This window comes from Poecile atricapillus, chromosome 1 (genome assembly GCF_030490865.1).
Source record: "Poecile atricapillus isolate bPoeAtr1 chromosome 1, bPoeAtr1.hap1, whole genome shotgun sequence".
NCBI lineage: Eukaryota > Metazoa > Chordata > Aves > Passeriformes > Paridae > Poecile > Poecile atricapillus.
Window position 1 is genome coordinate 115,642,999 of NC_081249.1, and position 11,626 is coordinate 115,654,624.

At 49.9% G+C, this 11,626-nt stretch overlaps 1 protein-coding gene across 4 annotated transcripts in view; it reads left to right on the plus strand.

Annotated features, from left to right (window-relative positions):
- The window catches only part of TIAM1 (TIAM Rac1 associated GEF 1), a 122,325-nt gene extending 111,227 nt beyond the window's left edge, over positions 1-11,098 (plus strand). For all 4 annotated transcript variants that reach the window (XM_058861913.1, XM_058861915.1, XM_058861922.1 and 1 more), the window contains 9 exons: positions 601-709; positions 2,995-3,174; positions 3,288-3,406; positions 4,157-4,265; positions 4,943-5,001; positions 5,791-5,893; positions 6,024-6,111; positions 6,908-7,080; positions 8,743-11,098. In XM_058861913.1, coding sequence (XP_058717896.1) covers positions 601-709; positions 2,995-3,174; positions 3,288-3,406; positions 4,157-4,265; positions 4,943-5,001; positions 5,791-5,893; positions 6,024-6,111; positions 6,908-7,080; positions 8,743-9,209 — 1,407 coding nt within the window. In that variant the 3' untranslated portion in view covers positions 9,210-11,098. The remainder of the gene's footprint in view (positions 1-600; positions 710-2,994; positions 3,175-3,287; positions 3,407-4,156; positions 4,266-4,942; positions 5,002-5,790; positions 5,894-6,023; positions 6,112-6,907; positions 7,081-8,742) is intronic.
- Positions 11,099-11,626: the final 528 nt, after the last annotated feature.

Below are 11,626 nucleotides of genomic sequence, written 5' to 3' on the forward strand. Positions count from 1 at the left end.
CATTGCTGAGGTCAGTGGGGCTTTTAAACGGAGCTCTGGAGGTGGGAGCCCAGTCCCTGTGGAGTTAGTGCTGCCTCCAGGATGGGACCTGGGTAATGATGCTGATTGCAGAGGCTGAATCCACACACCTGGGCTAGCCCTGTTTCATGGTGGATAAAAACCATCACAGAATGGTTTTGGTGGAAGGAGCCTCAAAGATCCCCCAGTTCCACCCCCTGCACTATCCCAGGGTGCTCCAAGCCTACTTTTCTTATAGTTTGAAGCTGTTCCCCCTTGTCCTGTCACTCCAGCTCCTTGTCAGGAGTCTCTCTCCATCTTCCTTGCAGGCTTCCTTCAGGCACTGCAAGACCACAAGGGGGTCACCCCAAAGCTTCTCTTTTCCAGGCTGATTCCCAGCTCTCCCAGCAGAGCTGCTCCACCCCTCTGATCATCCTGGTGCCTCCTCTGGGCTTACTCCAGCATTGATGTCTTGGTGTGCAAACACACTAAAACTGTGTTGTCCTGTCCTCCAAAAGCTGTGTGGAAGCCTCAGATGACCTGGCTGAAGGCAGAGTAACTAAATACCTTTTTCCTAATGCTTTTGTTTTCTTTTAATCCTAGAAAGTGTTGTTCTCCCTGGGTGGATCCTTCCTGTACTATGCTGACAGGTTCAAGCTGTACAGTGCCTTCTGTGCCAGCCACACGAAAGTCCCCAAAGTCCTGGTGAAAGGTAAGAGCTCCTTTCAGAGCCGTCACAGCCACATGTTGGTTGTGCTCATGGCACCCCAAACCTCTCAGGGCAGGAATGGGGGCACACATGTGCCTGGATGCTCTCCAGGAGCCTTTGGAGTAGGGAGCTAAGCTTGGAGAGGCTCCCGGAGCACTCTGTGTCGTGGGTGTTGTGGGACCACCCCATGGTGACACCTGAGCAGCTTGTTACAGGAGGTGGCTCACCTTGCTTGCAGTTTTTCTCCTCCCACGTTTTGTTCCTTCTCCCTTGCTGTGTTTGGTTTGTTTTCAGTCATGTGGGAAGATTTCCTAAATGGGAATCCCATTGTGGCTCTGTGCTGATGCGTCACTGCGTGCTCTGGAACCAGGAGTGGTGGCTCTGCAGTGACCTCTGGATCCTCCTGGAGGCTGTGCCAGGAATCCTTGCTGGTGGCAATCCCATGGAAGCCCCAGCCACTAGGAGAGGATCAGCCTGGGAGAATGTTTTATGGAAGCTGGAGAAATATTTTAGTCCTCTCTCCCCTCTCTCCTTGCTTCATTCCAATTTGCCTGAGAAGTTTCCTTGTGAGAATTCCTAGCAGAGCTTGGCTTGCTGAGTTGGAGATAAAAGCCCTGTGGTCTGGCTCCTGGGCCAGCTTGTCTTTCAGAGATGTTTTCCCCTGTGGAAGTGTAAATCTCCTGGAGTTACCAGTGCTTCATGCAATTCCTTTTTGGCCAAGACATTAAACAAACAAATGGCTTCAGTTGTAGCAGCAATGCCACTGAAGGAGGAACTCTTGTTTTTCAAACAACATCTGGATGTCTGACAGTCAAAGATTTTGAGTTCTTTTGCTTCTTGGTTGGTTTGGGTTTTTTTGGGGGGTGTTTTTGGTATGTTTTTTTTCTGTGCGCTTTTCCTTTTTTCATTTCTGCTTGTAAACTTCTTATTCCCTGTGCTGCAAAGTATACTTGGCAGCTCTGTGGAATACATAAATAAATGATTTGTTGCTAGTCACATCCATGCTTTCTTTTGGCATTATTTTATTGGTAGACTAGGTAGATCTGTTTATTTTGCTTTTCTTTTCCATTGCTGACTGTGTTTATAAATAAGAAACTGTTGTGCTTGAATTACAGCATAAACAGAATTTAGAATTCTATTCCAGAGGTAAATCTCTTCAAAAGCCTGGGAGTGTATTTCAGGTGTCACTTGGTACCCTCAGCCGAGGTGCAGGTGGCTTTTGCATTTGAAACTCAAGTTGCTTTATGGAAATCAGGGGACTGCCTGCAAAAATCCCCCAACCCCAGCAGGGGACACAACTCTAATAAAAGCAATTGTGTGGAATTGCTCCTGCACTGAATAATTTGTATGTCTATAAATACCACCTCCTCCTTCCTTCCCTCCTTATGCTCCAGTGGAGGTAGCAACAGAGAAAATCACAGTTTCATAAATTTACAGCAGTCAGGTAGAAAAGATGATGGCAATCAGCTGTCCAGTCTGCCCATGTTCCCAAAATCTGGTGCATTAGAGGCTCCTGCCTCTCGCCAGCTCCCGGTGGTTGTTGTGACTCAGTGCTGCATTTTAAGGTTTAATGAGGTAACAAGAGCCAGACTTGCCAATATTGTGGGTGCATCATGGCTTAGAAGTAGTGACTTCTCACAAATGTCCAATTTGAGACTTTGCTGAAAGGGAACAGATGATTAAAACACTTCATGCTGCTCTAAAATAGTTGCCAGAAGTACTTAGTGCTGTCTGCAGCTCCTCCTGAGAAGCAGCTCCGGTCTCTGCTCCCTGGGACAGGGACTGACCCAGGGAAGGGCTGGAGCTCTGCCAGGGGAGGTTTAGGTTGGGTTTTAGGGAAAAGTTCTTCCCCCAGAGGGTGCTGGCACTGCCCAGGCTGCTCAGGGAATGGGCACGGCCCCGAGGCTGCCAGAGCTCCTGGAGCCTTTGGACAGCGCTGCCAGGGATGGCCAGGGTGAGGTTGTTGGGGTGTCTGGGCAGGGACAGGGGCTGCCCTGGATGATCCTTGTGGGGCCCTTCCCACTCAGGAAATTCTATCATGGATAGTGAAATTAAAAATTGCCCGTACTGGAGGTGGATGCCTGCTGTGAAATCCTAAATAGCACATCCGGGGAGAGTGTCAGTGACTCAAATCCTGGAGGGTGTAAATCTAATTCTGCAAGCCCAGTAAATCTGCACTTCCTTACAAAATGTCTCCAGATAAACCAATTTAAACCTGGAAAAGTCACTTTCTCAGGGCAGCAGTTAGGCTTTTTCATTGATCCAATGGCTTCCTTTGAATCTTGCAGCCAAGACAGACACTGCTTTCAAGGCGTTCCTGGATGCCCAGAACCCGCGCCGGCAGCACTCCTCCACCCTGGAGTCTTACCTCATCAAACCCATCCAGAGGATACTCAAATACCCCCTCCTGCTCAAGGAGCTCTTTGCTCTCACTGATGTGGATAGTGAAGAACATTATCACCTTGATGGTAAGGACCTAACCCCACTTTTCTCTGGTTCACCTCTGCTCTTGAACCTCCTGCCCTCCTTTCCTCTCAGAGAGTTAAAATTCTCTCTTGCTCATCCCCTGTCTCTCTTCCAGTGGCCATCAAAACAATGAACAAAGTTGCCAGCCACATTAATGAAATGCAGAAAATCCATGAAGAATATGGGGCAGTGTTTGACCAACTCATAGCAGAACAAACAGGGGAGAAAAAAGAGGTAACAATCAGATGTAGAGAGGAAAGGGCTGTTATTGTGGTGCCTGCTAAACTGGATCCAGTACTTGCCTTTCCTGCTGTGCCATTGAAGTAAATCTTGGTGCAAACAGATAAATCCCAGCTTAGTTCAAGACCTGAATTGCATTGGATTGAATTCAGACTTGACTGAGGGGGAGGGTGGAGGGATGGGATAACATCCCCCTGGCCTTGGGATGGCTCTCAGTTTGTCACTCTGCAGGACCGTAAGGAGAAAGGTCTGCTTGCTGCATCCCCCAGCAGTTGGGAACTCCTTTCTTAGTCTGTTCCCAACAATGTGGTGTCCATAGAGGAGCCTTTGGGCAAAGTCAAGAGTCACAGCAGCTGTGGGAAAGGGGTGCTTTGGCCATTGCATCTGATGCAGTCCCTAAACTTTACCCCAAACTGAGTATGTGCTTAAATATTCCAACAAAATACTAAGAAACTGGTAGGGAGAGAAATGGAGAAAGGGGAACAAAAAGCAAAGAAAACGTCTGGTTTTGACCCTGGCTTCCAAGAGCTGGACTCTTGAGTTTAACTTAGTCAAATTTATGCTCACTAATTAAGGGTTTATATGCATCTGTTTGAAGTGAGCTGATGAAATACTCCAGAAGTTTGCTGGGGGGAATTTTGTTCAGGACTAGACTTCCTGCAAGTTTTCTTGAGCTGCAAACCCACATCAGATTCCTTGAGCTGATTAAAACCCTGGCCTCTGTGCATATGTTGGTGTTGGCAGGTCGCCGACCTTTCCATGGGGGACTTGCTCCTGCATAACACAGTGATATGGCTGAACCCTCCTGCTTCCCTGGGCAAGTGGAAGAAGGAACCTGAGCTGGCAGCGTTCGGTTTGTATCCCAGGACTTTTATTTCAGATGCCTTAAAGACTGTCAGCTGTGCCTGAAAAGTAACTGAGCATCACCTTCCCCAGGGTTGGCTGGAATTTAAACCTGGGCTTGTCTCTCTGCTGCAATGCTCAGTTCTGCTCTCTGGTAGTTCTCCTGCCTCAGGCAAAAGGTTTGGGAATAGAGGAGACCCATTCCAGGCCATATGGATGCTCTTGAGGAGAGGCTGGGGGAGCTGGGCCTGGTCACTCTGGGCAAGGGAAGGCTGAGAGGGGATCCCTTAATGCACACCAACATCCCCTCAGTGCACACCAACATCCCCTCAGTGACACCAACATCCCCAGGGCTCTCAGGATGGTGCCAGACTCTGCTCAGTGGTGCCAGTGACAGGATGAGGAGCAATAGCTGTGAACTGAAACACAACAAGTTCCACCTCAGCCTGAGGAAGAACTTCTGTCCATGGAGGGGCAGAGCCCCTGGACAGCTGCCCATGGTTGGCCTGGAGTCTCCCTCTCTGGGGACATCCCAAAATCCCAAATTCCTGTGTCACCTGAGCCAGTGACCCTGCCTTGGTTGGGGGTTGGACTGGGTGATCTCCAGAGGTCCCTTCAAACCCCAGCTGTCCTGAGATTCTGGGATTCTGTGGCTCCATAGCTTTTGTCTCTAACTTTCTCCTCCAGTGTTCAAAACTGCCGTGGTCCTTGTGTACAAGGATGGTTCCAAACAGAAGAAGAAACTTGTAAGTGTGCAGGGACTTGTCTGGGTGGGTGTTTCTGGGGCTGAGATGGAGTTTTGATTTCCACAAAGCCATGGAGCTGGAATGTGCTCTGGCATGTGTAGTCCCTGGTGTGTGAGGAGCTGGGTGGGCACAGCAAGCATTCCTTTATCCTTTGTTGCCATGCTTACCACATCCATTCCCTGCGGTGGGTGGATTGTCCTGGATGAAGATGTACTGCCAGTGTGTCTCTTGGCTTAGGTTCTTTGGTCAGTGTGTGTGAGTGTCTGAGAGCTGATTATTGTCTGTCACCTCACACTGACTGTCGTGTGCCACCAAACAAGTGCTGGCTGCTCTCAGCCCCCTCAGGAGTGGCTCAGGGATCCCGCTGGAGTTTGGGATTCCAAGTTAGAGCTGAGCTTGGCAGTGCTACAGCAGGGGCACAGTCTGTAGTGATACAGGGAAACGAGCAATCCCTGCCCGTGGCATAAACCAGAGAGGGCTTTGAGGTGCCTCCATGGGGAAAGGCAGCAGGCACAGAGTGACTTCAGGGTGAGAAGCAGAACTCTGACATATTCCCAAGTGTGTGTGCACCCAGGGCTGGTCTGGGTGGCTTTGGAAGGTGTTGCTAAGAGCTGATGGGCCTTAGGGCTGCTTTAATCCAGATATCAGCAAGGTCTCCAGAGAGAGGCCCCCCAGGGAGGTGTTGGGATGAGAAAACCAGGATTGCAACAGGGAGCCCTCAGCACAGAGCACAGGACTGTCTGCCTGCCCCAGGGTGTTGTTTCCTGACAGTGTCTGAAATTCTTCCAGGGAGGATCACACAGAGCCTCAATCTATGAAGACTGGGATCCGTTCCGGTTTCGCCACATGATCCCTTTGGAAGCGCTGCAGGTGCGGGCCCTGGCCAGTGCAGGTAATGTTCCCACAGCTGGAGTCTGCCAGGCTTTGAATGTGTGGCCTGGGGGCCTTCACTGATCATGCAGTAAATGCTTTGGAGTTCAGCATGGAGGTAGACATGAAGTTCTGCTTGGTTTTCCGTTTAGATGCAGAGACCAATTCTGTGTGTGAGATTGTCCACGTCAAATCTGAGTCTGAGGGCAGGCCAGAAAGGACATTTCACCTCTGCTGTAGGTAAGTGGGTTTCCCTGTTTTCTGTGGCAGCTGCATCTCTGCATCCCTGCTTGTCTTTCCTTGGAGACAATCTGGGACCACCCAGTGAGGGAGAGTGGGAAGAGGGTGTTAAAACCTTACTTCTGGAAGGTAGAATTTTGTACAGTCTCTGAAAATAAAGGCATATAACTTGATCAGCTTTGCACCTTCGTGGGAAAAGCCTTATTGCAATTTTCCAGTGGGTCTTTGTGGCAGGTGGTGTGTTCAGGTGGTTCCTTTGATGGCACCAGGTCCCAACCTCTGCACTTGGGACACTGCCTTCCCTTCAATAAACATCCATTGTTGTGGTGGTGGTTGCCCTGGCATGTTTTTCGGGTTCAAATAAGAACTTGGAACACAAGTTCATCAGGATCCAACAGAGCTGATGCCAAGCCAGTTCCTGCTTCTAGGAAAAGTTGCAAGAGCTGTGGGGTGTACTTGCAGGGACAGATTGAGCACCACAGGTCACTGGATGTGTGTCAGACACAGCCACATGTGGGTGGCACTGCAGGGAAAGGAAACCTCGAGAGGGTTGAAAGGCTGAATGTTTTATTAATGACCTGGGTATTGGTTTCCTTGGATGCCCACTGCAGTGACCATGGATTTAGCTTTGCTTTGAAAATACTGAGTTCAGTGGAGTCTTCTCTGGGGAAGCGCCTGCCAATCAATTTGTACTGTCTTAAATCACAGAACTGGCCATGATTTACCTCATTTACAGCCAGCTTTTAGCAGTTCCCAAGGGGTAACTCTGCCTTTTGTATTCCCACCTCTTTTTCAGCTCTCCAGAACACAGGAAGGACTTTCTGAAGGCAGTGCACTCCATCCTGCGGGACAAACACAGAAGACAGCTCCTTAAAACCGAAAGTTTGCCCTCATCCCAGCAATACGTTCCTTTTGGTGGAAAAAGATTGTGTGCTCTAAAAGGTGCAAGGCCAGCCATGAACAGGGCAGGTACTGTAGGGCTACAGACTTTCAAGATCCCAGTAACCCCAGCACCGTTGTAGGACACGTGGTGGTGTCTGTCACTTGTATATTAGGATTAGCATTCTCTCCTGTATATGTAAAATCTGCAGGTTTTTCCATGCTTCACTTCCTTGAGAGCCTTAAATTGCCTCTATTTACCTTGCTTTGCACTCGAGGCTCAGTTTCAGAGCAGTGCTTCTGGCATGGAAGGGAAATGGGATTCCTGATAGTACCAATGGGCTGTGCACTTTAATCTGAACTGGGGGTCAGCTGAACAGAGCAGAAGCTGTGTGGTTCTTAAAAGCATGTACAGAATTTTGAGGTAACTCGAGCACTTTTGAACTAAAATGCACAAGGAAAAACAGCTCCCCTGAGCTTGGTTTGAAGGGGCAGCTGTGGTGTCCTCCACCTGAGCCTTTTCAGCTCAATTGCCAGAGGGCACATGCTCCTCCTTCCCACATTTGAAGGTGCACTTGGTACTCTGATTTTTGTAATGGCCTGTCCTAAACCATGGATTTTCCTTTTCAGTTGACTTCAGGCAAAAGCAGTGAAAAAATCCCAGGGAAAAGCAGGTTTTCATTTTCAGAACTCTAGATGCTGGAGGGAAGAAATATTTGCTTCCAACTGCAAAGTACATGGCACCACTGCGTGTTTTGTTCTGGTCTGTCGTTTATTTCTTATTCTGCTCATTAGATCCAGCACTGTAGACAGCCAGGCTTTCTGTTCCTCCTCTGACTGGGGCAGGCCAGACCAACAGCAGCTGAGCCCAGCTTCTCACTCGGGGTGAGCCCTGGCTCCAGCTGGCCCTGGCTGCTGGAGATGCCAGACCTCCTTTCAGTGTGCCATGAAAATTCTGCAGGGATTGAAATCCCACCTTGCAATCCAGGCCTCCCCCTACAGATAAAATTTGCAATTGCTGAGCCGTTGTACTTAATGCACCTTGAGGCTCAGGGACACTAAAATGACCTCAACCCCAAGGCAGAGGTGGATAAATTTGTCAGTGCAGGGCAGCAAACTCCAACCTCAGAGCTCTGTGTGTGCCCCTGCAGCACCACGGTGCCTGCAGAGCCGCCAGCTGCAGGATTTGCCCCTGCTTGGGAAGATGTTCTGACACACAAGATGGGAATTTGTTAATTGGGCTAGTTGCTGACCAGATGCTGAAGAAGGAGCTTCTGCTAACTCTCCTGGGTTGGGGGATTTGTTTTTTCCTCGCCCAGTAGGGTGAGAGAGAGGAAGGGAATAGCAGAGCCTGAACAGGGAACGTGATTCCCTGTCTTTGATGCATCTTCAGCGCTGCTGTAGCCACTGGGAAAGCCGTAGCGCTGCTCTGAGGCCGGACAGATTTCCCTCTCCGAGGTGTGAAGCTGTTGGATTTTGTGGGGGCTGCGAGCGAGAAGCTGAGCTGAGGCCGCTGGTGCTGGCCAGGACTCAGGAGCAGGAGCAGCAGCAGTTGAGGGCTGTTCTCTGTCACACGGTGGATCTGAGCAGCAGAAATTCCCTGTGCGGGCACCTCGTGCCGAGGAGCTGCCGGGGGTGACCGGGCCGCGCTGGGCCTGCCCGTGCCGGACGCGGGCCCCGACAGCACTTAGCTTTGGCCCAGAGTTGTGCCGTGTGTAAAACACCTGTGGGGTTTTATCTTTGTGTGTGCAGTGTCAGCCCCGAGCAAGTCTCTGGGGAGGAGGAGGCGGCGGCTGGCCCGAAACAGGTTTACCATTGACTCGGAGGCCGTCCACAGCAGCAGCCCCGAGAAAGAGCCCGCGCAGGGAGGGGACACTGACCGCTGGGTCGAGGAGCAGTTCGACCTGGCGCAGTACGAGGAGCAGGAGGACATCAAGGAGACCGACATCCTGAGCGATGACGATGACTTCTGCGAGGCGGCGCGCGGCGCGCAGCGGGAGCTGCGGGAGCGGCTGCAGGCCACGTCCCTGGCGGGCGGCCGGCGGCCCGAGCAGCGGCCCTGCCCGCCCGGGGACGCGCACGCCACCAGGATGGCCCAGCTGAGGAAGCAGGCGACCCTGCCCGGCGTCAACGGCGCCGCCGAGGGCCACGGCGAGGAGGTCATCTGGGTACGGCGGGAGGACTTCGTGCCCGGCAGGAAGCTCAACACCGAGCTCTGAGCCGGCCCCCACAGGTGTCCCCGGCCCCTGCAGGTGTCCCCGGCCCCCGCCGTCCCTCCCGGTGACCCCGCGGATTGCACCCTTGCACACACCATTGCGGCAGCTCAAGCGGTCCGAAGCCGTGCGGCCACGCTTCAGGCGACTGTCAAATGCTCCAAAACCGGGAACGAAACGAGCTCGAGGTCCTGTCTTACATTAACCAAGGGCTTTCACACTATTTTATTTATTCTAAAACAATCAGGGGCTGAAATGGAGTAACGGAATCACTGGAAAACAAATCACTCTGGATGTCGTAACCTCTGTGCAGCGAATGGGCTCCGGCAGGAGCGCGAGGACAAGAGGGGCTGATGGCCGTGAAAGCCGTCAGTCGTAGGCTCATCTCCTTGGCGAGGAAACTGCCTTTTTAACCTGTACAGTTGCAGTATTCTGACCCCCTTTACCCCCTCTAAATGTAAGAGAATATTCATGTACTTTAGGAACGTGTGAGGAAAGGTTTGGGATTTATGTTGTGTTCAGTCCTCTTGGTCTGTGGCTGGTCTAATTTAACGTCGATGTCGGAAGCTCTAGTTTTACATACTCTTGTAAAGATGCCAAACTCTCTTAAAAGAGATCCAAATTTAACACTTGAAGGAATATTTTTTTGTATTTTACCTGAGATGCAGGGGCACAAAGAGGTAAGAGATTTAGGGTAGCTCCACGTCTTGGATACGAGGCTAGCTTTTTGCAGAGGGTTAGGAATGGTGGTTTTATATTAAAATATGAACTGGAAACTCTTATTTAGGTATAACTTTCTTCAGGAAAAGGTTTATTGTATATGTTTGAGACTGGAGTTTAGTTAGCTAATAAAAAGAATAATAAATAAAATGACATGGCTGAATTGCAGTGGAGCAAAGGGATCTGTGCTGTGCCCTTGTTGGAACCACAGATCCCTTTGCTCCTCTCTGGCAGAGTTTGGGCTTAGGGGACAGGGAATTCATGGCCAAAAAACTGACCTCACCCACTCTTCTACCGTGGGTGAAACTAGTGTATTTTAATTCCTTTATAAAAGCTTTTCCACTGCAATAGAGGATGAAAAAAGTTCTACACAAGTAAAACTTCTTTAACATTTTAAATCTTTTATTTAAACATCTAAAACAGGGTAAAACGTGACTAAAATCTCGTGGTTTTTAAGTAGACTTCCAAATACGAAACACAAAATAGCACTTTTTTTTTTTTATTAGGATTTCTATAGCTTTCCCCATTGCAGTCTCACCTATAGGAATAAAAAAAAAAAAAAGGAAGATTATATGAAATTTTGTTCTGTTTTGTTGGTATCTATTGATGTTTGACACATCACTAGATACTTCAAGAACCTGAAATTTTATAATAGCCTTAGGATTATATTTTATAAAATCCACTCTGACTATATTTTAAGACATAACAAAAATTATCCCCACTCCCCCCCGAAACATCCATCACTGTCTGTGTGTCCCAGCTGGCATCCTCCCCTCGCCCCCTCCCTTCCCTGGTTTCTGGTGCACTATACTTGACTTACAAAAGCTTTCTCTAGTTAACTTTTTGCTATCTCCTGGTTTCTTTTCATAAGAGCTTTAGAGGAGTTTCTACCCCCTTTGTATGATCACATGGTTGTTTTTTGTATCATCACCTGTCGGTCGTGTCCCACGTGCTGGAGGGTTTGGCTGTCCTGGGCTGCTCCCAGGGACGCAGTCGGCACTCGGATACTGGAAGGCTGGTACTGGGAAGGTACCGTGGCTCTTGTACATAATGTCATGACATGTCTATGTCAAAGTTCTTATATATTTCTTTTATAAGCTGAAAGAAGGTCTATTTTTATGTTTTTAGTTCTATGAATGGAACGTTGTAAATGCCTGTCAGAAATAAAATACTGGGAAAAAAAACAACAAACCAAAAACTGTGAAGAGTGGTGTGTGGAGGCCCCAGGTCATGTGGAGCCTGTTGCAGGAGGGCTGGGAGGTGGAAGGGGGTACCAGGGAGGAGGTCCTGCATTCCCAGCTGCTCTAGCTCAGGAAGGAGACCTCAGGTAAGGCTCTGCTCGTGTTTTGGTGAGGGGGAACTCCCATTTCCCTTATGGCAGCTGTAGTCAGCCATTCCCGCTGCTTTTCCAGGCTGCTCACAAGGACCCTTCAAGTGAGTGTTTTAAAATACGAGATAAAAAGCAGCAAATTCCAGAAGAATTCCAGTTGCACTGGAAAAGCTCCCCAGTGTCTCCGTGGCCAGTTCCTTGCCCAGTCCCTGTCCCGTTGGGGCGCTGGCTTTAGCACCCCAAAGGTTTTTGGGTTTGGGCCCAGCTCTGTGTGTGGGAAACGAGGGAGTGTGGCCAGAGCTGCGGGGAGAGCTGGCACAGGCACCCCACAGCTGGGGCTGGTGCTGGCTGAGGGGTGACAGAAGTGACACAG